This window comes from Nomascus leucogenys, chromosome 18 (genome assembly GCF_006542625.1).
Source record: "Nomascus leucogenys isolate Asia chromosome 18, Asia_NLE_v1, whole genome shotgun sequence".
In the NCBI taxonomy this organism is placed as follows: domain Eukaryota; kingdom Metazoa; phylum Chordata; class Mammalia; order Primates; family Hylobatidae; genus Nomascus; species Nomascus leucogenys.
This window is the reverse complement of record NC_044398.1, coordinates 84,982,584-85,008,034: the sequence shown is the minus strand read 5'-3', so window position 1 is coordinate 85,008,034 and position 25,451 is coordinate 84,982,584. Positions and strand designations below refer to the sequence as shown.

Here is a 25,451-nt window from a genome sequence, read left to right as displayed (position 1 = left end):
ACCCTTTCTCTACTAAAAATACAAAAATTAGTGGGCGTGGTGGCATGCGCCTTTAGTCCCAGCTACTCGGGAGGCTGAGGCACGAGAATCCCTTGAACCTGGGAGGCGGAGGTTGCAGTGAGCCAAGATTACCCCCACTGCACTCCAGCCTGGGTGACAGAGTGACTATCTGTGTCAAAAATACAATACTATAAAATAAAATAATAAAATAAAATAAAACAAAATAAAATAAAATAAAAAAGAAATCCAGCGGAGGGCAATGTTCCACCTCGAATCTCTGAGTGGAGAGCCAGAGGCCTTGGGCTGGGAGGTTTGATGGAGGCCTGTGGGTCCAGGGCGCCCCAGCCACGAGGACAGGCAGGAGGGCGGCGGTGGACACGCCCCGGGGCGCACGCTCGCTGGCGGCCGCCTGCCGGTGGGCAGAGGAGCGCACGAGGCCGGACACGACGCTGGGTGGCGCTGCCGGGCCGCCCCGCGCTAGACCTGTTGCGTCCAGGGAGCAACTCCGGCAGGTTTAGGGTAAAGGGGCGCTCAGCTCCCTCCGCGCGCCCCCTGCAGCCCTGGACGCAGCACCTCCGTTTGGGACGCCCTACGCCCACCTTAACTTGAGGCTCCCATCCAAGCAGCCTCTGCAAGCCTCACCGCAACCGTGCTAGGCGCGTCGGGTGGGGCGGGAATAAAGTTTTTCCAACCCAGTTTGGGGAGAGGGCTGGATGGGAAGGACCCTCCCTGCTGCAGACTTCATGGCAGGATGCCCTGTGTCCCCTCGGCTCCACGGCTGCTCCGGGGGCGCTGCTTTCGGTAGGTGCCAGCCCCCGTGCCAGCAGGATGGGCTGACCTGTGTACCGCCCCCTCCCACCCCCTTCCCCATCCCCATCCCATCCCCCGCCTCCCGCGCTCTCGGGCCCCAGCGTCTTCGGCCCCGCCTGCGCTGGGGTCGCTGCAGTCCCCGCAGCTGCCCCGGGCTCCTTGCCCAGGCGCCCCGGCCTTATTCCAGCCTGGGGAGCGCCTCGGGGGGGAGCACGGGACAGCGAGGGAGGCCGAGGCGGGGGCCCTGGGCGCCGAATCTCTCCGAACCGGGGAGGCGGCCCCGATTCCGAGAGCCGGAACGCAGGGAAAGGCAAGGACGGGGCGGCCGGCGGAGGGGCGGGCGCCGCTCATCAGCCACGCCAGTCACGTCTGGGGCCACCAGCTGCCTTTTTCTTCCTTTCCCCCTTTGCTTTCTTCCCCCTCCGCTGTTGGCGAGGGCAAAGTGGCCGTGGCGGCGCCATGCCCGGGCCGGAGTGAGTGCGCGCGGGCGAAAATGGCGTACATCCAGGTAGGGCTGAGGCTGGGGGCAAGGTCCGGGGTGCGGGTAGGGGGTGCCGCGCCCCCTCCGGCTGGGAGCGCGCGGAAGAGAGGGCCCACGGCTAGGCTCCCACAAACTTGCTTCGAGAAAAAGGGTGCCCGTGCGCGGGCAACCTGTGCAGCAACAGGGGTGCGCCCCGGGAGGAGAGACTGGGGACCCCCAAACCCCGGGATGGAGGGTCCTATGTGTACTCTGCAACGCGCGCCCTTGCCTCTTGGGGAGGGAATGGGGGGTGGGGCGGACTTTTCTTCTCCCCTGCCCCCTCCCTCTCCTTGGCACCCCACCCCAGGGGAGGGGCCGTGGGGAGGGCGGCCCGGGGCGCGCCAGCCGCCCGGCCCGCCAGCTGCCGTTGCCGTGGTGACGGCTCCGGCTAATTGGCCGGCGGAGCGAGCCTGAGGCAGCTGTTCCGACCAGGAGGGACAAGGACGTCGTCTCTCCCGGGCACTGGGTGCTGAGGGGTAGGGGACACCCGGAGGCCAGAGGTGCGCTGGTGAAGAGAAGGGAGCCTGTTACTTTACTCCGCTGCACTGGGGTCTGGGAGATGTGGACCCTCTTCACCTTGAAGAAACGTCCCCCAAGAATCCTTGGGCTGAAATAATTCTGAAATAATTTCTAAGCAGCCTTTTTTGGGGGGAGGGGGCGGAGGGGTGGGCCGGGCTTCTTGATGAAAAGACCTTTCTCCTCTGCAAGAAGGGAAGTGACTGCAGGTCAGCGCCAAGGTCAAGCAGGCAGACCCGCAGTGAGACCCGTTGAGCTGCTGCTTCTGGTGCTGGCGCCTCTGAGCTGGGCAGAGAAGCTTACAGACTCCCACGTCCAGGGTGCATCTTGGCTCACATCTTGTCCCCTCAGCCACAGCTAGGGGTGCTGCTGGTCCTCCCATTCCCCTCTGGCTCACATATCCCCTCATCGTGTCCTCACATGCTTCAGCCTGCCGGGAACTCTGTGCTGTGTCACCTGGCGGAGCCTCTTCCATTCGTCTCCTGCTTTAGATTCCCTGGATTGGCTTCCCTTTCGTGGAATCGCCAGTTTCTCTTTTCAAGTTCAATGAAGGTCACATTACTGTCTACCCACTGTGTGCTGAATGTTGTCCAGGGACTATTCAATAGTTGCCCAACAAACACTTGCGCGACCGCCTACTAAGTGCTGGCACTGGGGATACAGTGATGAAAACAGCACAGTTCTGCCCCTCTGAGTGCACAGTTTAGTGAGAAACGAACATGATTACCGGCTCCTGGGGTTCTTAATGGCCGCCTTCAGCACAGAGAAATTAAGTGACTTGCCCAAGGCCACACAGCTGCTTAGGGGTCAAGGTGGGATCTCAAGGGGGGACTGTGGTAGATATGTTAAGCATCTCATATGACAATGACCCAGAGATCTTGGTTTTCCTTCTAGAACAAGGTGTTAAACTTTTTTGTCCTGTAAAGTGCCAGATAGTATTTTTTTTCTCTTGGAGGCTCACATGGTCTCTGTCACAACTATTCCACTCTGACTATAGCACCAAAACTGCCATAGACAGTAGTAAATGAGTGGGCGTGGCTGTGTTCCAATAAAACTTTATTTGCAGGCACCAAAATTTGAATTTTGTATACTTTGCACGAGTCAAGAGGCATTCATCTTTTTTTTTTTTTCAACCTTTTAAAAACGTACAAATTATTCTTAGCTCAAGGGCTGTAGCAAAACAGGCTGCGGGGCTGGTTTTGATCTGCCAGCCTTAGTTTGCCCACCTCTGTTTAGAATGCATGGGTTGTCTTTCTTCCTCTTTCTTTCCGGTGTGCATTGGTTCTCCTCCATCGGTGTCAAACACGTAAGCCCAGGAGACCCGATGCCAGAAAGACTCAGTATGCCTGGGAACGTCAGGGCACCCTGTTTCATCTTCTTTGGTTTCTCTCTGCTCCTTGACACTCATCTTGCACTTGGGCTTTGAGAAAGCTGGGGAGGCTGTTTTGCAGCAGGGCCATGAGGTGGCCTTGTCTCTGTTCACTTCGGTTTCATAAATGGCCTCTTTTGACCACCACATGTCTAGGAAATGCTTCCCTATATTCAGAAAATGGTCATGAATTATTATGAAAAAGTATCACTTTATCCTAAACATTCTAAAGCACTTTTTCATGTAAGCCCTATAAGGGTATAATATTTTGCTGTTTTGTGCCCTGCTGTAGCTGCCAGGACAATACCCAGTGCCTACTGGGTTCCACTAGGTCTTGACAATCACCTAATTCTCATCACAGAAAGGGTGCATTTTATTTTTCAGCTGGACCGCATGCAAGTATTTGCATAGGCAGTGTCCTGTGCCACCTCAACAGCACGCCTTTGAGGTATAGAGTAGCCTTTCCACTAAAGAAGAGGTAACCGAGGCTCAGAGAGGCCCCCTGACTTGCCCAAGTCACATGATCAGTCAATGGTGAGACTAAGACTCTGGTACTTCCTGGCTTAGCTTGTTGCATGGCCCCTCAGCACCTTTGGGTCTTGTTCTGTGTATGGTTTGAGTTTCGGCTTTAGAGATTTTTTGATAAGTGCCTTTGACCATTTCCCAAGCTGTTGTTATTCCCTTACCACTTTGAGGATTTTGATTTTTTCACAAGCCACGTACCACCTGTACTATGATGATGATGATGATGATGATGATTATTATTATTATTTTAGACAGAGTCTCACTCTGTCGCCCAGGCTGGAGTGCAGTGGTGCAATCTCGGCTCACTGCAATCTCTGCTTCCCAGGTTCAAGTGATTCTCCTGCCTCAGCCTCCCCAGCAGCTGGGATTACAGGCACCTGCCACCATGCCTGGCTAATTTTTTGTATTTTTAGAAGAGGGGGTTTCACCATGTTGGCCAGGCTGGTCTCAAACTCCTGACCTCAGGTGATCCACCCGCCTTGGCCTCCCAAAGTACCATGATTATAGGCATCAGCCACTGTGCCCAGCCCTACCTATGCTATTGTTAACTTAATTTTTTTTCTATAAATGGGCTCACTTTTATTTTTACTTTACAAAAATCATATGAAAAGGAAACATAGGAAACCAAGACCATGTAATATGGGCAGAAGGCAACTAGAAGAATAAACGCAATGGGAATAATGCCACATTATTGAATTCTAGGTGGACATGACTGTCTCCAAGGCTCTGGACAAGATCTACTTTGTTTAAAAGAAAGGGGATGGGGGAGGGTGGAAACTAGTAAGTGGTAAAAGATGTTAACATGTAGTGGTACCAAATTGAGACTTTCTCCTCCTTGAAGAAGAATCAGAAAAAAGATAATAACTTTCTCCCCCTTGATTCAAAGTTCTGAGTTTGAGTCCCACCTCAGTTCACCTCTGGGACATGCCTGAGGTTGGGATGTGGTACGTCTAACCTATCTAGTCTACTTGGCCCGTTTGGAAAACCATTTTAAAGAGAAGGAGGGAGTCTGTGTCCTGAGAACCCAGGAGACGAAGATGGGGAGGTGGGGTGGGGCCACAACAGGAAGGGAGGACCTCCTTCCTCAAGAGGACCAGATTAGGGCTTCCTTTTTAGTTCCCTCTATTTGTGGGTGGTGATAGGAAACACCCCACCATCACCATTGGAGCAGAATTGGAAGGTAGGGCCTCCGGGAGGGCGGGGGAGCCAAGTAACATCCACTGTGTGCCTGCCTGCATGTTAGCTAATCATGTCCTTTTGGGTTGGCTACATGGCTATTTCTGTATAGGAAGGTTTGCTCTTCTCCTGAAGTGTGGCTGCATTGGATAGCATGACTATCTATCCGCCCGCTCTGATTCATAACAGCATACGGTGCAAATCAAATCGAAATGCTAAAGTTTCCCATTTATTTGGTGTTGGTTAACCAGGAGGCTACCAGCAGCCCTGAAAATAGCAACACCTTGTTAGGATGTTAGGAAGTCAGCTCCCTTCCCAGGATGGTAAGTGGAAATATGCAGGGCTTCTTTTTTTTTTTTTTTTTTTTGTAAATTTTTTTTGAGTTGCTGGAATATTGCTAAACTGGTCTTGTCTCTCTTTCTTTAACCCCTTCGTTCCCTTACGCCCTTGGCTTCATCGTGGATCTTAAAAGGGCAGTTGGAACCATTAAACGAGGTGGGTTCATTTGATGATTTGTTTGGTCTGGTTTCTGATCAAGAAATGCCTGACTTTCATTTTGGAGTCTTATGTGGGGCTGTGGGGACATTGAATATTCAACAATAAGCTGGTGTTAATAACAGCACAGTTTCCATTCCTTTCTACCGAAAGGAGATCCCGGTTTTGAAAAGACACCAGTTGACAAGACAAGTTTCCCTCTCCACCCCTACTTATTCCGTTTCATTATCTCTGTCTGTTTCATGTCACCGAGATTTTTTTTTAATATTTTGTCCCTGCTTTCAAGAAGACACAGTAATATTCATTATGTTTTGAACATATTGTATAGCCCTTATGATGTTGTATAAACCACCCACATGTCAAGAAAGACGTTCACATAAACTACAAAAGAAAATACCTGCAAATGTTTTGCTTGCTACTAACAGCTCCAGCGAGTTGATGTTTGCTATCTTTGTGCCTGCAGTTGGTAAATAGAAATGGAAAACATTTTGTTCTAAGTACTCAGCAGCAGAGCCAGAACTCCTGAATGTCTATTTCTCATCCGAGATCGGCTGCCTGTAATTTTGGGTGTTGTTTCTCCTCTTCCTCTTCCCCACCCTGCCCACCTCCCCTCTCCCCCTATCCCCCCGCCCGCCTCCCCCAATGGCCTCAGGGTTTTCTTTCTAGAATCTCTGATCTGCTGCTGTGCAGATGGACCTGCCGGCACTGCTGTCAGAAGTGCTACGAGTCCAGCTGTTGCCAGTCAAGTGAGGATGAAGTTGAAATTCTGGGACCTTTCCCTGCTCAGACCCCTCCCTGGCTGTAAGTAAAACTGCTCTGAACTTCTCTGAAATCAATTTCAAGACTTTTCCTTTTTTCTGAGAAGGGGGGTTGGGGGTCTGGGCCACGGGAGGGAGGATTTGGGGGCATGAAAGAGAAGCAGGCTGAGTTTCCAAGGGCAACTTTGCTGCAGACTGGGGATATGTTTTGTACCCCTCATTTTGTTCGGCAAGCTGGCGAGACCAGCTGGTGGTGTGGTTTTAGTTCACCTAGTGGCACATCGGGCCTTCTGAGATGTGAACCGTGTAATGCTAAGTGTGTGGGCATTTTTAGTCACGTGGAGTGTTGTTCCAAGCAGAAAAGGAGATCTGTGAGCCTCTGTATTGTTCAGGGGCTGACCGCATTCTGAGGGTTTCCATCCAAGTCAGCGTGACAAGATTCCCTAGCACCCAGCCCGGGGCCTGCACATAGTAAAGGCTCGATAAATATCCGTTGCATGGGAGGGGAGACGGAATGAACAAACAAGTGCCTTTTTGCTGCTCCGAACAAGAACTTCAGAAACAGGGAAGCAGAAAAGCACCTCCAGGCTCCATCCTGTCCTCCAACGCTGTTTATGTTCTCTCTGGCATCTTTCGTTTTATTTCTAATTCGCTCTCCTCCCGCGCCTGCATACAACATCTCCATCTGCCAGTCGCTCAGATATTTTGGGAACACAGTTTTGAAGCTTCTCAGCCACGTGCCTGGTCCACCTCTCTGTGACTGAGAGAGGGACATGGTCCGAGAGCCTGGGTACAGTCAAGAAGGTCGGGGCTGGGAAGGATCAAGAAGTCATCAAGTGAGCTTGTCATGATTTGGAGGGGCGGGCCCAGAGAGGAAGAGAGACAGCGGCCAGGACCCACAGCTGGAGCCTGGCAGAGTGGAAGGAGGCAGCGCTGTTTCAGCTCAGTCCTTGGCCTGAGATTCCAAAAGTCTCTCGTGTCCCATCTTTCCCTCCAAGTTGGGGGCTCATGCCTCATGCCTCTCATTTTCTCTTCTTAGAAGCAAGTATCAAATATTTCCATAGCAAAATGGCTCTGTATCCAGGCTCTGTGATCTCAACTACTATTTCTAGTTCTGTGACTTTGGGCAAGTGGTTTGATCTCTGTGTGCCTTGATTTCCCATCTGTGAAATGGGATGATAACTCTCTCAGAGTTGTTGCAGGGAGTCAATGAATTTGGAATGTGGAAAAGTAGTTAGGAATGCTTGATAATTTGTTGGTGATTATACATGTAAGTAACTCTGGCTGGGCGCAGTGGCTCATGCCTGTAATCCCAGCATTTTGGGAGGCTGAGGCAGGCGGATCACTTGAGCTCAGGATTTCAAGGCCAGCCTGGGCCACATAGTAAGACCCCCAATGCCCCATCTCAACAAAACATCAAAAAATTAGCTGGATGTGGTGATGTGTGCCTGTGGCCGCAGCTACTCTGGAGGCTGAGGTGGGAGGATCGCTCGAGCCTAGGAGATTGAGGCTACAGTGAGCTGTGATTGCTCCACTGCACTCCAGCCTGGGAAAGAATGAGACCCTGTTTCAAAAATAAATACATAAATAAATAAATGAGATATGCATATAATATGCTTAGCACAGGGTAAAAGTTTTATGAGCATTTATTTCTGTCAGTATTAGGTATCAATAGAGATTAATTAAACTGATATAAACACAATGTTAAAGAACTCTTCCATTATTCATTATTCGTAAGTTGTGGCCTGAATCCTGCAGGTGTGTGTAGAGTTGAGATTTTTGGTGAAAGCAACTCATCAATCAAGAGATAATTCACAGCCGGGTGCCGTGGCTCTCATCTGTAATCCCAGCGCTTTGGGAGGCTGAGGTGGGAGGACTGCTTGAGGTCAGGAGTTTAAGACCAGCCTGGGCAACACGATGAGACCCCTATCTCTACAAAAATTTTAAAAATTAGCTGGGCACGTTGGTGCCTAGAGTTCCAGTTCTTCGGGAGGCTGAGGTGGAAGGATCATTTGAGCCTGGAAAGTCAGGGCTGCAGTGAGCTATAATCATGCTACTGCACTCCAGCTTGAGCAACAGAGCAAGACTTCGGAAAAAAAAAAAAAAAAAAAAGGATTCTACTGGTCTATGTAGCAGAAGTTAGTTCAGTCCATCTAATGTCCTTAAAGCTATGGTCACAAGAATGCTATCTCCATGTGGGCAGGGAGTTTTGCCTGTCTTGTTCACTCAGAAAAAGTTGTTGACTGACAGACTATCCTACAGGCAGAACTTGCATCCTGAAAGTGCCAATCGTCAGTTGAAAAGTTAATCTCAGTTCCCTTTGTAGTTATTTCTTAAGTACAGTGTGCCAGGTGCTGTGGTATATACACGGCTAGATAGGGTCCTGTGACCACGCTCAGGGAATTTTCAGTCTCATGTAGGAGGTAAGGCAGGTATGTAAGTCAGGTTGCCCCCTAGAGTTGTGCATTTACACCCTGCATTCCATATATGACAGTCCTGCATAAGACCTTGTCATGAAAGAATCAGGAATGATGGCTTCAGGCATAGCTGGATCCAGGAGCAGAAATCATGTCATCAGAGCCTTTCTCTCTCTCTTTCTTTCTCTGTTTCTTCTGTATTGGCCTCATTGTTAAGCTTGTTTTCTCCATGTGGCAGCACTAGACTTGCATTCTGTTGCAGTTGCATAAAAAACGAACAAACAAACAAACAAAACAAAACAAAACAAAACAAGGAAAGACTCTTATTAGCCTGGCTTGGGTTATGTACCAATCACTTTCACTTGGAGGAAATGGTGCTAGAATCATGCCAGTTATCTGCCCACCCAGGAAACCAGGGAAATGGTCATTTCCACCAGAAACATGAACTAAACTACTAGACCAGGTGTTAGCAAACTTTTAAAGGACCAAATAATAGATATATTAACCTCATGGGCCATATGGTCTCTGTTGCAGCTACTTATTTCTACCATTGTTATGCAAAAGCAGCTGTAGACAGTAATGAATGGGCACATCTGTGTTTCATTAACACTTCATTTACAAAATCAGGCAGTGAATTTGGCTTTGTAGTTTGCAGACCTCTGTAATAGACAATTGGGGTGTTGTGACTAGAGAGGAGGAAATTGACTAGAGAGGTGGGCAGACATCACCCCTTGTAGAGATAGGGGTCTCATTGTGTTGCCCAGGCTGGTCTTAAACTCCTGACCTCAAGCAGTCCTCCCACCTCAGCCTCCCAAAGCACTGGGATTACAGATGAGAGCCACGGCACCCGGCTGTGAATTATCGCTTGATTAATGAGTTGCTTTCACCAAAAATCTCAACTCTACACACACCTGTAGGATTCAGGCCACAACTACATCTAGGAAGAGCTGGGAGAACCTGCAAGCTCAGGCTGAGTTGGGTCTTGAATGCCGGAGTAAGGAATTTGGATTTTCTTCTATACCAGCGGAGACCCCTCATAGGTGTTGAATATCACAGCCAGGTACCTGTTTGCCCCCTAGATATCCAAATGTTGAGTGTTACAGATGCACAGCCTAGGTTCTCATGCTGAGCTGGAGGACAGTTGCGTTTTGCCTTGACTGCTGCTGACCCTTTGTGTAAGCAGGGGCAAGGGGGCTGGGACCCTCTGGGAAGACACTTCTTTTGGTTTTGCCACTAGTAGAGAAGTGGACTGGAACTTTCCCAGCAGGGCCAATACACCACAAAACTCCAGGTGGTGCCATTCACATGGTGGCCATCGTGAATGGCACCACCTAGGGTTGTGCAGTCTACAGACTGAACAGCTGTGCATGACCTTTGTGCTTCCCAGGATGAATGAGGTCTCTTTTGAACACTGGGCAGTGCTTAATACATTTTTGACACTGAGCATAATGCAAAACGGTAAGAGAAATCTGTAAAGGGAAGATGGCTAAATCATTCAGAAAGTAAATTTACAGCTTTGTGTTTTCCCCAGATTTATTTACCAAGTGGGCAGCTGCATGTTATCAAACAGACAGGAAGTAGAAATGTCAAGCGTATGGGCTTTGCAGTGCTGTTCCTACTGTGACATTTGAGCCAAGAACCATGGGACTTGCCTCTGTGGACTGGCACGTGGCAGATGAGCTGGCCCTTTGTGTGTGCTCTGCGTGTGATCTTGGGGACACAACATTGTCACATATGCTCATGTCCTGTGGGCCCCCAACTTTTCTTGGCTGGGCTGGGCTGGTGAAGATTAGGAACACTGCACAATCTGACTGGTGCCTTTTGAAGCAATGCCAGAAAGACCCTCACTGAAGAGTGAATTAAAGTCAAGTTGGTTGATTGTTTGTCCAACAAGCACATGTTGAATGCCTACAATGTGCAGAGCTCTTACAGGCCTCTCAGAGATGCCCCACTTGGCGATTGGGAGAGTGTGCCATTTAGAGTTTAGCATTACTGGCTTAGTTGGGGTTCTGCCTTTTAACAGTGGTGCAAATTAGTTATTCATCCTTCTCCCAACCTGTATTAGTTTGTTTTGTGTTGCGATAAAGGGATACCCAAGGCTGGGTAAAGTTCAAGTGATTCTCCTTTTTTTTTTTTTTTTTTTTTTCTGAGATGGAGTCTAGCTCTGTCGCCCAGGCTGGAGTGCAGTGGTGCAGTCTCGCTCACTGCAAGCTCTGCCTCCCGGGTTCACACCATTCTCTTGCCTCAGCCTCCCGAGTAGCTGGGACTACAGGTGCCTGCCACCACGCCCGGCTAATTTTTTGTATTTTTTTTTCAGTAGAGATGGGGTTTCATCGTGTTAGCTAGGATGGTCTTGATCTCCTGACCTCGTGATCCACCTGCCTCGGCCTCCCAAAATGCTGGGATTACAGGCGTGAGCCACCATGCCCGCCCAGGTTCAAGTGATTCTCTTGCCTCAGCCTCCCAAGTAGCTGGGACTACAAGTGCGTGCCACCACGTCAGGTTAATTTTTGTACTTCTAATAGAGATGGGGTTTCGCCATGTCGGCCAGGTTGGTCTCGAACCCCTGACCTCAAGTGATCCACCCACCTCAGCCTCCCAAAGTCCTAGGATTACAGGCATGAGCCACCATGCCTAGCTCCTGATAATGCTTTTGAAGAACATCAGATCAGTCTCATCTCATGCACAGGATGAGTCTGAAGACCTCACAGCATTCAAAACTTGCATTTTTCAAGATGAGTTTTCCCGTAGGCTTTAATGTCAAGTGGAGGGGGATGCAGCCTCAGAAGGCATAAATCTACAGCCATTATGGCTTAGCGGCATGTTATTAGCAGCATCAGTCTCAAAACGACGTCACCAGCTGTTTTTGTACCTCCTTTCCCATCCCTCCAGCATCCTTACCTAGCTTTATGAGTATTGGGGGGGATCTTAAAGCCACCCTAGTTGTAATAACATCAACTAAGCTGGGCATGGAGGCATGCACCTATAGTCCCAGCTACTGAAGAGGCTGAGGGCGGGAGGATCACTTTGAGCCCAGGAGTTCGAGTCCAGCCTGGGCAACATAGTGAGAACCTGTTTCTTAAAAAAAAATCAATGAACTGATCGATCAATCAATAAAAAATGTTTCAAGATGTATTGAGCACCTGTTTACTACACAACCAAGCACTGTTCTAAGCATTTTATTTATTTTTGACACAGGGTCTCTTGCTGTGTCACCCAGGCTGGAGTACAGTGGCACAATCTTAGCCCACTGCAGCCTCAAACTCCTGGGCTCAAGCAGTCCTCCCGCCTTAGCCTCCCAAGAAGCTATGACGACAAACACAGACCACCATGCCCAGCTAATTTTTAAAATTTTTTTGTAGAAACAGAGTTCTGCCATGTTGCCCAGGCTGATCTCAAACTTTCGAGCTCAAGTGATCCTCCTGCTTTAGCTTCCCAAAGTGCTGGGATTACAGTTGTGGGCCACCATGCCCAGCCAACTTTTTTAGTAGAGATAGGTCCTGCTGTGTTGCCCAGGCTGGTCTCAAACTCCTGGCCTCAAGGGATCCTCCTGCCTTGGCCTCCCAAAATGCTGGGATTATATGTGTGAGCCACCATGCTCGGCCTCTGCGCATTTTATATGTGTTAACTCATTCATTGTTTACAACCACCATATAATGTGGGTACTGTCAATATTTCCACTGTACAGATGGGGAAATGGAGGTATGGGAGGGGAAAGGGACTTGCCCTAGCAGCCAGCCAGGGTTCAGCCCCAGCGGTTCTCCCAGTCACTACCCTGTTTCGTCTTCCTTCTCCATCCACCCCTACCTCCTCCTTCCCAATCTCTCAGCAGTTCTTTATTGGGAGCACATTGAGTCACGGCTGCTGCTAATTTATAACTATTTCTTTACATCAAACTTCTGTTCAGAAATTGTTGATTTTCAGGGCCATTTCTGCCACGCAAAGAACCCTTGAGTGACATTGTTATAGGATATTTTTAAAAGATCTTAAATTATAGACACAGTGACTGTTGAAATACCAGGACACTTGTAACCAAAAGCAGAAGTTTGGATGCCTGTAAAACAACCAGACGGTTCACTCCAGACTGGAGATTGACAGGTCTCGGGCTTCACTGAGCCAAAGTGGCGCCCCCACGTGGCGACAGCTTAAGTTTACACAGCTCTCCGCCCAACCCCAGCTTTGAAATTATGCAAGTTCTTGACAGATTGTTCTAAATTGGGGAATATTTCTTCATATCATTTCACATTTTGTGCAAAAAGCAAGACGTTGTTGAGAGTTTAAGGACACCACACTGTTTCAAATTTGCATTATTCCATGTTGCATAAAATGGGTCTGAGAGCGATTTCATCGTGGGTCTTAACCCCTAAGGGACAGAGATGCCAGTCCCCGGGGATTCCTGGACAGCTACTGAGACCACTTCCCTTCCTATAGGATGGCCAGCCGGAGCAGTGACAAGGATGGTGACTCTGTCCACACGGCCAGCGAAGTGCCGCTGACCCCACGGACCAATTCCCCGGATGGAAGACGCTCGTCCTCAGACACATCCAAGTCCACGTACAGCCTGACGCGGAGGATTTCGAGTAAGTATCTCTGCTGTACCTTTCTGGGGGCCTTGGCTGGCTTTCCCAGACACTCTCTCACGGAGAGTCATGAAGGGCAGTGTTGTTGCTGGGGGAGGGCGGCAGAGTGGGATGACAGTCCAGGAGACAGGGCGAGAGAGAGATAATGACGGTGTGACAGAGGAGGGCATCACACCTGATTGCTGCTGAGTTTAATCAAAAGCAATCATTTTGATTGATTTTTGCTTTTATTAATTTTAAGTTTGATTGAATTGGCTGAATTGATTAACATTGTCAGTGTATATTATTTCAGATTCTGAAAGATGAGTGTGGCTATATTATATAGCAGGGCTTGTCAATTCTGGTGACTTTGGGAGCTAGGCAGGTTGCATCGGTGGCCAAGTGCAGAGGTTGCATAGAGATAAACCTTGCCTGAGTGCAGTGACAAATGGCAGCTGCCGCTCTGTCTGGAGAGTTACTAGGGCAGGGTGGGGACTTCGGTCAATTGAAAAGCGAATGCCCCATTGAAAGGCGGCAGGGTGTCTGCTACTCAGCTCTGGCCAATGGTAGCTGTATGAGATTTGGGGCCCAGTATTGTCTGATCTTTGTAAAGAGATATTGGCAATCTGGATTTTTTTTATGTGAAACATTCTTACTTTCAAGCCTAAACAAAATGTATGTGTGGCCATCAAATTTGACCACCCAATTTGTCCACTCTGTTGTGTGGCATATGTGTTGACCAAATGGCATGATTTGGGCGAGGAGGAAAAAAGAGGACAAACACCCAGAGACTCCCAACCTCCTTCTGCTCCACAAAAGTATCTCTGCTCTGCGTGAACCGATGTCTGAAATTCACCTAACAGCGGGAAAAGCTTAAAATGCATGAAACAAATCCATTCAGGTGGAGATCATTGGTGTCCAGCCTTTCCTGGGGATAGAGGGAAAAGAAAAAAGTAGAAAAAAAAAAAAAAGAGTTCAAGAGCATGAAATAGTGAAACAGAGGGAGCGCTGGATTTCTTTAGGCCTCAGTCTTCCCATCTGTAAAATGAGAGGGCTGGTCTAGAGCTGTGCTGTCTGGTATAACAATCACCAGACACACGTAGCTGTTGAGCACGTAAGTGGTGTGAGACTGAATCTTACTGATGTTCTGTAAGTGCAAAATACATACTGGACTTTTAAGACAGTGAGAGAAAAAAAAAAAAAAGGCTGGGCGCGGTGGCTCATGCCTGTAATCCCAGCACTTTGGGAGGCCAAGGCGGGATGATCACCTGAGGTCAGGAGTTTGAGACCAGCCTGGCTAACATGGTGAAACCCCGTCTCTACTAAAAATACAAAATTAGACGGGCATGGTAGCGCATGCCTGTAATCCCAGCTACTTGGGAGCCTGAGGCAGGAGAATCGGTTGAACCCGGGAGGTGGAGGTTGCAGTGAGCCGAGATTGCATCACTACACTCCAGCTCAGGCAACAAAAATGAAACTCTGTCTCAAAAAAAAAAAAAAGAGAGAGAATTTAAAGTATCTCACTAAAATATTTTTATATTGGTTCCATGTTGAAATGAGTATACACTGGATATAGTGGGGTGGATAAAATAAAATATTAAAATTAATTTTGCAGGCTAGGCGCGGTGGCTCACGCCTGTAATCCCAGCACTTTGGGAGGCCGAGGCAGGCAGATCGCTTGAGGCCAGGAGTTCAAGACCATCCTGGCCAACATGATGAAACTCCATCTCTACTAAAAATGCAAAAATGGGCCAGGTGTGGTGGTATACAACTGTAGTCCCAGCTACTTGAGAGGCTGAGGCATGAGAATCACTTGCACCTGGAAGGTGGAGGTTGCAGTGAGCTGAGATCTGCCACTGCACTCCAGCCTGGACGACAGACCAAGACTCTGTCTCAAAATAAACAAATAAATAAAATTAAATGAATTTTGCCCTTTTTTTTTGCATATTTTAAAAGTCATGGCTGCCAGAACATTTTAAGTTACATGTGTGGCTTGCATTTCTGGCTTGTGTTATCTTTCTATGGACAGTGTGGGCCTAGATAATTTCTAAGTCTCATGCCCAGCTCTGAACACAGGTGATTTCCATTTAGCATACATCTATCAGAGTACCTCCCATGCCTCTGGCAAATGTCTCATAAAGACAGCTGTTTGGGCAATTAGCAAGAATGCCGTGAGCTCATTGCTAGAAGAGAGGGATGTGCAAAGGTTGGAATAATGAACTTGGGATCAATGCACTCTGCTGGTTCATGGAATGGAGAGAGGCAGCCCGTAAGCGATGAGGTTTGAATATGAACCCTGAAGAAGTACAATCGTTCCCATTTATTGGTCTGTGCCTACGGGCACATTCTGTGCCATGCCCTTTGCATGCCCTGGCTCAGTGAATCTTCACCACATTCTTTGAGGTAGGTGCCGTTATTAACTCTATTTTACTGATGGAAAAACAGAGTCCCAGAGAGTCAAAAGAATATGCCTGGAGTCACATGGCTCATTGGTAATGAGTACGTGAGTAGTGAGTAAGTGGCTGAGATGGAATTCCACCCAGGCACTCTGGTCCCAGAGCTCACTCTCTTAAAGTGGAGACATCATAGGATAATGGTTAGAGGCAGACTCTGGGGCCAGCTAGACCAGCCTGACCCCTGGATCCTCCACTTGCAAGTGTGTGATCTTCAGAAAGTTACTTTAAGCTTCTGTTTCCTTGTCTATAAAGTGGGGATAATAGTAATTATGTAATAATTCAAGGGGATGTGAAGATTGTGATTGAACATATGAGATGATGTAATGCGCACAGTCCATTAGAGCAGTGCCTGGCACTTAGCTGCTGTGATGACGGCAAGGTGACAATAGTGCCACCAAACTATCTGTCACAGAATCAGTGAGTATTTCAGAGTGTGGAGAAAGATGGCAAAGGTCATTCTGAAGCAGAGTAAACAATGCAAGAGTCTGCCCACCTGCAAAGTGGCCCAGGTCTGCCCCGTATGTGGCTGTCTTCATTGTTATTTCTGGTGGCTCTCAGGTCTTGAGTCAAGACGTCCCAGCTCTCCACTCATCGATATTAAACCCATCGAGTTTGGCGTTCTCAGCGCCAAGAAGGAGCCCATCCAGCCTTCGGTGCTCAGACGGACCTATACCCCCGACGACTATTTCAGGAAGTTCGAACCCCACCTGTACTCCCTCGACTCCAACAGCGACGACGTGGACTCTCTGACAGACGAGGAGATCCTGTCCAAGTACCAGCTGGGCATGCTGCACTTCAGCACTCAGTACGACCTGCTGCACAACCACCTCACCGTGCGCGTGATCGAGGCTAGGGACCTGCCACCTCCCATCTCCCACGACGGCTCGCGCCAGGACATGGCACACTCCAACCCCTACGTCAAGATCTGTCTCTTGCCGGACCAGAAGAACTCAAAGCAGACCGGGGTCAAACGCAAGACCCAGAAACCCGTGTTTGAGGAGCGCTACACCTTCGAGATCCCCTTCCTGGAGGCCCAGAGGAGGACCCTGCTCCTGACCGTGGTGGATTTTGATAAGTTCTCCCGCCACTGTGTCATTGGGAAAGTTTCCGTGCCTTTGTGTGAAGTTGACCTGGTCAAGGGCGGGCACTGGTGGAAGGCGCTGATTCCCAGTTCTCAGGTAAGAGATGGGTTTGTGGTGTTTCCTCCTGGGAGCTTTTTAAAAAAGTGATTATTTTTATTTTATTTTATTTTACTGTTTAAAAGGCTTTTTTGGATTTTTAAAACTTTTTATTTTGAAATAATTTTTGACTCACAAGAGGTTGCAAAAATAGCAGAGTTCCTGTGTCCTCTTGATCCAGCATGATAGCATCTTACACAACCAGGAAATAGACATTGGTAACTAACCTAGAGCTTACTCAGATTTCACTAGTTTTGTGTTTTTTTTTTTTTTTTTGAGACGGAATCTCGCTCTGTCACCCAGGCTGGAGTGCCGTGGCGCGATCTTGCCTCACTGCAAGCTCTGCCTCCCAGGTTCACGCCATTCTTCTGCCTCAGCCTCCTGAGTAGCTGGGACTACAGGCGCCCGCCACCATGCCCCACTAATTTTTTGTATTTCATTTTTTTTTTTTTTAGTAGAGACGAGGTTTACCATGTTGTCCAGGATGGTCTCGATCTCCTGACCTCAAGATTTCACTAGTTTTTACGTGCATCACTCATGTGTGTATCGTTCTGTGAAAATGTATCACATGTATAGATTCATGTAACCACCACCACTCTGGAAGCCTTTTTAAAATCATTGATGCTGAGTTATTTAATAAGGAGAATGATTGCACAGGGTATAAAGCTATCAATCATTTTGACTTTCAGAAATTGATTTTTTGGGGAAAAAGTGAAGGCTGGAAAACAGGATGATGCATGGATGTTTTTCAGGCCAACTGTTAGATTGGCTTCTTTCCCCCTGTCCAGCCCGGGAAATGTGGTTGGCTGCTCGGGAAGCCGCCCACGGACCAGGCTGTGTCTCCAGTCGGCTGCTGGGCATTCCTGCATGTTAGAGGATAACTGTCTACCCATTGTGGGTAGAAGGATGTGGGGAGCCCAAGGAAAGGAAAAGACCCAGCCACTCCTTCCTCCCTCCCTCCGTTCCCACTTCTCTTTGCTCCCTTCCTCCCTTCCTTCCCCGCTTCCCTCTTCCCTCCCTTTCTCCCTCCCTCCCCTCCTTCTTCCCTCCCCTCCTCCCCTCTTCCCTTCCTTCTCTCCCTGTCCTGTAGGATGGCTGGTGTAGGAACAGGGACGGGAGATGGAGAAACAGGGGAGGGGGCTCTGGCCACCATGAGGTCAGTAAGAGTTGCCTTCCAGGCCAGGCGCAGTGGCTTACGCCTGTAATCCCAGCACTTTGGGAGGCTGAGGCAGGAGAATCACTTGAGTCTAGGCGTTCAAGACCAGCCTGGGCAACACAGTGAGACCCTGTCTCTCCAAAAAACAATTTAAAAATTAGCTAGGCATGGTGGTGCACATCTGTAATTCCAGCTACTTGGGAGGCTGAGGCAGGAGGATCTCTTGAGCCGAGAGTTTGAGGCTGCAGTGAGCTATGATCGAGCCACTGCACTCACTCCAGCTCACTCCAGCCTGGGTGACAGAGCGAGACCCTGTCTCTTAAAAAAAAAGAAAAGTTGCCTTTCCATGGGGAGCCATTTGGTGACATGCAGAGAAAATGGGCTTGGGTCCAATCTGCAACCTTCCTCCCACTGCCAACTGTTGCTGGGCCCCTCTGCTCTCTTACCTCACTTCAGGTGAAGTGGAGGTAGTAGCACCACCTCACAGCGAGGGCCTGGCGGGTGGTGAGCTCTTCACAGTGGCAGCCCCAGTTGTCAGGAAAGGATGTCTTCTATTGTGAACCCATTCAGAGGGAGCCTGTAATGTGTCGCCTTCCAGTGCACTAAGCGGTAATCACACCTGGTGAATATCTAATTGGGCAGACAAGAGGCGGGGAGTGTTCCCGTTCACTCCTGATGCTGAGCCTTCTTGCGGCAGAGGACCTGGTGTCTCCTGAGCTGAGTTAATCTTGGGGCTGCCGTCTCCTTTCCATCTGAGGAGGGACAGCCGGGCCTGTTTCATGTCACTGCGGGAGCAGGTTTCTCCCAGACAAGGGCTGCCTCCTCACCCTTGATAGAGCTGCAGGCCGTGCCTTAGTTTCATGGGGACCTTTCGGTGCCTCTATGAATTAAAAATATTCATGTGTATAGGGCTGAGTGCAATGGCTCACACCTGTAATCCCAGCACTTTGGGAGGTTGAGGTGGGAGGATGGCTTGAGCCCAAGATTTCGAGACCAGCCTGGGCAACATAGTGACACCCTATTTCTACAAAACATAAAAAAAAAAAAAAGAAAAAATTAGCCAGGCATGGTGGCACGTGCCTGTAGTCCCAGCTACTCGGGAGGCTGAGGCAGGAGGATTGCTTGAGCCCAGGACTTTGAGGCTGCACTGAGCTATGATTGCGCCAATGCACTCCAGCCTGGTCAGTAGAGTGAGGCCTTGTCTCTAAAAAAATAAAATAACGTAAGTGTGTATAAAGTTGAAATATTGCAGGCAGATCAACTGCTCTAATTGCTCGTCTGATTTACACTCTGGTCTGTCACACTCGGGCTTCCAGCCTTGCTGGTGCTATTATCAGCCAAGTAGTGCTGTTAATGCCTTTAATTGTAGGTTTGACTCTTAAATCCTGGCTGTAAATGCCTTCTGTCTCTCATTCCTGATGATGATGAGTGTTTTCTTAGTACTGTTCAAAATAGTTTTTGGAAGCGTCATCTGGACCCTTAAGATATTTGTTTTCCTTCTCTTCTCCCCTCTTTATTATTCTTTGTTTTTTCTTCTCTGATCTGCTCATTTCTTCATTCTGTTTTTCTTGAGGTCCTATTATGTGCCCGGCATTTCTAGTTAGATTAATGAAAATGAATACCATACCATTCCTAGCAGCAGGAAACTTCCAGTCTAGTGGGAAAGACAGTTTGGTAAACAGTAAGCCATAATGCAGTGTGCCGCATGTGGTAATAAATGGGAAATAAGGACTCATTTTGATTTTTAAAAATTATTTTGTTTTATTTTTTATTTTTAGAAACAGGGTCTTGCTTGGTCGCCCAGGCTGGAATGCAGTGGTGCAATCACAGCTCACTGCAGCCCCAAACTCCTGGGTTCAAGAGATCCTCCCACCTCAGCCTCCTGAGTAGCTAGGACTGCAGTTGTATGCCACTGCACCTGGTTAGTTTTTTAAAAAATATATTTTTCAGAGATGGGGATTTCGCTGTGTTGCCTAGGCTGGTCTCCAACTCATAGTCTCAAGCGATCCTCTCACCTCGGCCTCCTAAAGTTTGCTGGGATTATCAGTGTGAGATACTGAGCCAAAATTGCCTTGAAAATGGGCACCATACTGAAGACTGAGGTACCATCTCTCAGTAATTCCAATATAGTAGGTCTTGCACCGTTGGAGTGGATCAGGATGCATTTGCTCACATTTGGGGAGCAAATGTATTTCAGGCAGGAGTTTTAAATGATGGAATCCACTAGGAAGGTCATGCTATATGAGTATTTCACTTTGAATACTAGACTCATACTAGCGAGGCAAGAAGCTCACACAAAGAGAGGCACTGGAGACTCTGACTGAGGGAAGAATATGCTGGTATTGCCCAGCTAATGCTTACTCTGGAATTTATGCTCTTTGAGTGGAAAAGCCAGTTGTCTTACATGCTGCCAACAATCATACGAAAAAAAGCTCATCACTGATCATTAGAGAAATGCAAATCAACACCACAATGAGATACCATCTCACACCAGTCAGAATGGCTACTATTAGAAAGTCCAAAATAACATGCTAGTGAGGTTGTGGAGAAAAAGGAACACTTACACACTGTTGGTGGGAGTGTAAATTAGTTCAGCCATAGTGGAAGACAGTGTGGCAATTCCTCAAAGACCTAAAGACAGAAATGCCTTTCGACCCAGCAATCCCTTTACTGGGCATATACCCAAAGGAATATAAATTGTTCTATTATAAAGACACATGCATGCGTTATGTTCATTGCAGCACTATTCACAATAGCAAAGGTGTGGAATCGACCTAAATGTCCATCAGTGATAGACTGGATAAAGAAAATGTGGTACATATATACCACGGAATACTATGCAGTCATGAAAAAGAACAAGAGCATGTCCTTTGCAAGAACATGGATGGAGCTGGAGGCCATTATCCTCAGCAAACTAACACAGGAATGGAAAACCAAATACTCCGTGTTCTCACTTGTAAGTGGGAGCTAAATGCTGAGAACACATGGACACAGAGAGGGGAACAACACACAGTGGGGCCTTTCAGAGAACGGAGGGTGGGAGGAGGGAGAGGATCAGGAAAAACAACTAATGGGTACTAGGCTTAATACCTGGGTGATGAAATAATCTATTCAACAAACCCCCATGACACAAGTTTACCTGTGTAACAAACCTGCACTTGTACTCCTGAACTTAAAATAAAACTTAAAAAAAAAAATTAAGTTCTGCAAAAACAACAACAGAAAAAACAAACAAAAAAAACAAGCTGGTTGTCTTTGGCCGGGTTCCGTAGAAGCAGAGCTGGAGATGGGGATTTGGATGTAGATTTGTTGCCAGGGCTGCCGTAACAGAGCACTACAAATTGAGTGGCTTAAAGCAACAAAAATTTATTGTCTCACAGGCCTGGAGGCAAGGAGTCCCAGATCAAGGCATTAGCAGAGTCATGTTCCCTCTGAAAGCTGGAGGGAAAGCCTTCCTTTCTCCTTCCTCGCTTCTGGTGGTTGCAGGCAGTCCTTGGAATTCCTCGGCTGGAGCCGCATTGCTCTAATCCCTGCTCCACCATCGTACAGCCATTTTGGCCCTGTGTGTGTCTGTGTCTCTTCTCTTCTTTTCTTTTGAGACGAGTCTTGCTCTGTCGCCCAGGCTGGAGTGCAGTGGTGCAATCTCGGCTCACTGCAAGCTCCGCCTCCCGGGTTTACGCCATTCTCCTGCCTCAGCCTCCCGAGTAGCTGGGACTACAGGCGCCTGCCACCACGCCCGGCTAATTGTTTGTATTTTTAGTAGAGACGGGGTTTCACCGTGTTAGCCAGGATGGTCTCGATCTCCTGACCTCATGATCCGCCCACCTTGGCCTCCCAAAGTGCTGGGATTACAGGCGTGAGCCACGTCTTTTCTCTTCTTATAAGGACACCGGACACCAATCATATTGAATTAGGACCCACCCTATACTAGTGTGACCTCATCTTAATTTAAGTAACGACATATCCAATGACCCAGTTTCCAAATTAGCTCCCATTCTGAGATACTGCGGGTTAGGACCTCAACCTGTCTTTTTTTTTTTTTTTTTTTTTTTTTTTTTTGAGACAGGGTTTTGCTCTGTCACCCAGGCTGGAGTGCAGTGGTGTAGTCGTGGCTCAATGCAGCCTTGAACTCCTGGGCTCAAGCAATCCTCCCACCTCAGCCTTTCAAGTGGCTGGGACCATGTGGTACCACAAGTGTACACCAACATGCTCAGATAATTTTTTATTTTTTTGTAGAGATGGAGTCTCATTATTTTGCCCAGGTTGGTCTCAAACCACTGGGTTCAAGCGATCCTCCTGCCTTGGCCCCTCAAGTGCTGGGATTAAAGACGTGAGCCAGTATAGCTGGCCTGATTGCTGATTTTTGTTAGAAGCTAACATCTGCCTTCACCAGATTGGTTGGTTGGTCAGTGGAATGGAAAGGAGAGAAGGCAGTTGTGTAATGGTGTATAAGACAAAAGTATTCAATTTCTTATTTTTAGCCTAGTCTAATGGTGTGTGGAGTTGGGCTAACACTTAGTGTCTAGTTATTCTTTCTTCTTGGAAAACCCATATGGAAAATGAATGGGTGGCTGGTGGGGCCAGCATATAGGCACCTCCTGGGTCAGGGCAGAACATCCCATCTGTCTTGCAGCATCCCATCTGACTGCATCTTTGATCTTGGCATTCAGGAAACTGGCAGCTCATGGAGCTATGGCATTTTTGGGGTCTCAGTGATAAGGTCGGCCGGAAGATAATGAAAATAGGACCATACAGTGAATAGGATGAGGGGATTGACATAGACATGAAATTACACTGGCTATTTAGAGAAATTCTGCTCATCGGAATAGATTGGAAGCCATTGAAATCTGTGTAGGCTCAACTCTTTTAAAAAATTATTAGCCAACATGTTGAAACCCCGTCTCTACTAAAAATGCAAAAAATTAGTGAGGTGTGGTGGCGGGCACCTGTAATCCCAGCTACTTGGAAGGCTGAGGCAGGAGAAATGCTTGAACGTGGGAGGTGGAGGTAGCAGTGAGCTGAGATCGTGCCATTGCACTCTGGCCTGAGCAGCAAGAGTGAAAATCCGTCTTGAAATTAAAAAAAAAAATTATTAGTTTTAATTGTGGGAAAATACACACACCATGAAATTTACCTTCTTAACCATTTTTGCCTGTACAGTTCAGTGGCATTAAGTACATTCACATTGTTGTGCAACCATCACCACCATCCCTCTCCAGAACTCTTGCAAAACTGAAACCCTACACGCATTAATCAATAACTCCCCATCTCCCTCTCCCCCCAGCCCCTGACAACCATCATTCTACTTTCTATGAATTTGACAATTCTAGGTACCTCATATAAGTAGAGTCATAGATTATTTTTCCTGTGGCTGGCTTGTTTCACTCAGGATAATGTCTTCAAGTTTCATCTGTGTTGTAGTGTGAGTCAGAATTTCCTTCCTTTTTAAGGCTGAGCTGAATAATATTCCAGTATGTGTGTGTGTGTGTGTGTGTGTGTGTCATATTTTGTTGATTCATTCATCCTTTAATGGACACTTGGGTTGCCTCCACCATTTGGCTATTATAAATAATACTGCTATGAACATGGGTGTACAGATGGCTTTTTGACCAACTGTGTGTGTGTTTTTTTAAGCCGTTAAAATATCCACGATGTAGGTGGTTCATTTTCTCTTGAGTTCATGTGGTTTGGGGAAGGAAGAACAGGGGCAGTGGAGAGATTACATGCCCCGTGGCCATGCGGGAACCTTTCTGAGCAATAGGAAGGATACACAGCTGTATCCATTTGGCAAGGCTCATCCAGTATTCCTAAGGTTTGTACATTTCACTGTATATAAGTTTAATCTAAAAAAAAAAAGCCCACCATAAACAAACACTGAACTCTGGTTAATGATATGCCGAAATGTGTATGGGTGCCATGGTCTGAAGATTTCCTAAATTCGTATGTTGAAATCCTAACCTTGAGGGGATGGTATTCAGACGGCCTTTGGGGAGGTGGTTAGGCCATGAGGGCAGAGCCATCATCAATGGGATTAGCGCCCTTGTAAAGAGGCTCCAGAGAGTTGCCTTGCCTCTTCCTCCATGTGGGGCAAAACCAAAAGGTCTCATCTGTGAGGAATGGTCCTCAGCAGACATGAAATCAGCTGGTGCCTTGATCTTGGACTTCCCAGTCTCCAGAAGGGTGAGAAATAAATTTCTGTTCTTTTCAAGCCAGCCAGTTGATAGTATTTTTGTTACAGCAGCCTGAATGGACTAAGACAGTGGGGAAGTGTACCAATGTCAGCCACTTATTTTGAAATGCGTTCAAAAAAGATAGAGTGATGGATGGATAGGGAAGAAGCAAATAGACCATATTTTAAATATAATTATAGCATTCTTAATATCAGTAACTGTTCACTGTAGAATCTAGGGGATGTATTTAAGAGTGTGCACTGTACAATTCTTTTTTTTTTTTTTTGAAACTGTGTCTCACTCTGTCGCCAGACTGGAGTGTAGTGGCATGATCTCGGCTCACTGCAACCTCTGCCTCTTGAGTTCAAGTGATTCTCCTGCCCCAGCCTCACAAATAGCTGGGACTACAGGCGCCCGCCACCACACCCTGCTAATTTTTTGTATTTTTAATAGAGACAGGGTTTCACCGTGTTAGCCAGGATGGTCTCGATCTTCTGACCTCGTGATCTGCCCACCTTTACCTCCCAAACTGTTGGAATTACAGGCATGAGCCACCGCGCAGCCACACTGTACAATTCTTTAAGCCTCTCTGTATTTGAAAGTGTTGAGAGTGTAAGCTACGGCCAGGCACGGTGCCTCACATCTGTAATTCCAGCACCTTGGGAGACTTAGGAGGGAGGATCACTTGAGGCCAGGAGTTCGAGATCAGCCTGGCCAACATGGTGAAACCGCATCTCTACTTTTTAGTACAAAAATTAGCTGGGTGTGATGGCGCATGCCTGTAGTCCTGGCTACTCGGGAAGCTGAGGCACGAGAATCACTTGAATCCGGGAGGCAGAGGCTGCAGTGAGCCAAGATCGCGCCACTGCACTCCAGTCTGGGCGGCAGAGCGAGACCCTGTCTCAAAGAGAAAAAAAAAAAGAAAGGTAGACTGGGTGTGGTGGCTCATGCCTAAAATCCCAACACTTTGGGAAGCCAGGTGGGAGGATTGCTTGAGGCCAGGAGTTCGAGACCAGCCTGGGCAACATGAAGAGACCCTGTTTCTATAGGAAAAAGGGAGAGAGAGAATGTTCATAAGAAAATGTTAAGGAGCAAAAGACAAGAAGTACCGGTGCCAGTTAGGAAAAATTGCTGTGGTCTCTTAGGTGAGAGGTGGTGATGATCTGGACCCCATGTAAGGTGGCGGTGACAGAGGACGCAATTTGAAAGCAGAGTCTTTGATGCCCAGAAGCAGTCTTTGAGGAAACTATAAACAAGGAATATCAGACAGTGTGGGGTCGGTGGGGGGTGGTCAGGTGGGTTTCTACTACTGTGATGGTTCTCTTACTTTGACAAGCATCAGAATC

General features: G+C 47.9%; 1 protein-coding gene across 6 annotated transcripts in view; it reads left to right on the top strand.

The window, feature by feature from the left end:
* Positions 1-902: 902 nt before the first annotated feature.
* Positions 903-25,451, top strand: part of SYT17 (synaptotagmin 17) — a 98,673-nt gene continuing 74,124 nt past the window's right edge. The window contains exons 1-5 of one of the 6 annotated variants that reach the window (XM_003266087.3): positions 903-1,318; positions 5,394-5,411; positions 6,064-6,212; positions 13,018-13,166; positions 16,160-16,779. In XM_003266087.3, the coding sequence (XP_003266135.1) occupies positions 1,304-1,318; positions 5,394-5,411; positions 6,064-6,212; positions 13,018-13,166; positions 16,160-16,779 (951 nt within the window). In that variant the 5' untranslated portion in view covers positions 903-1,303. Of the gene's footprint in view, positions 1,319-4,959; positions 5,240-5,388; positions 5,412-6,063; positions 6,213-13,017; positions 13,167-16,159; positions 16,780-25,451 lie in introns of those variants that run through there. The other 5 variants (XM_030798529.1, XM_030798528.1, XM_012497436.2 and 2 more) reach the window with 5 other exon arrangements.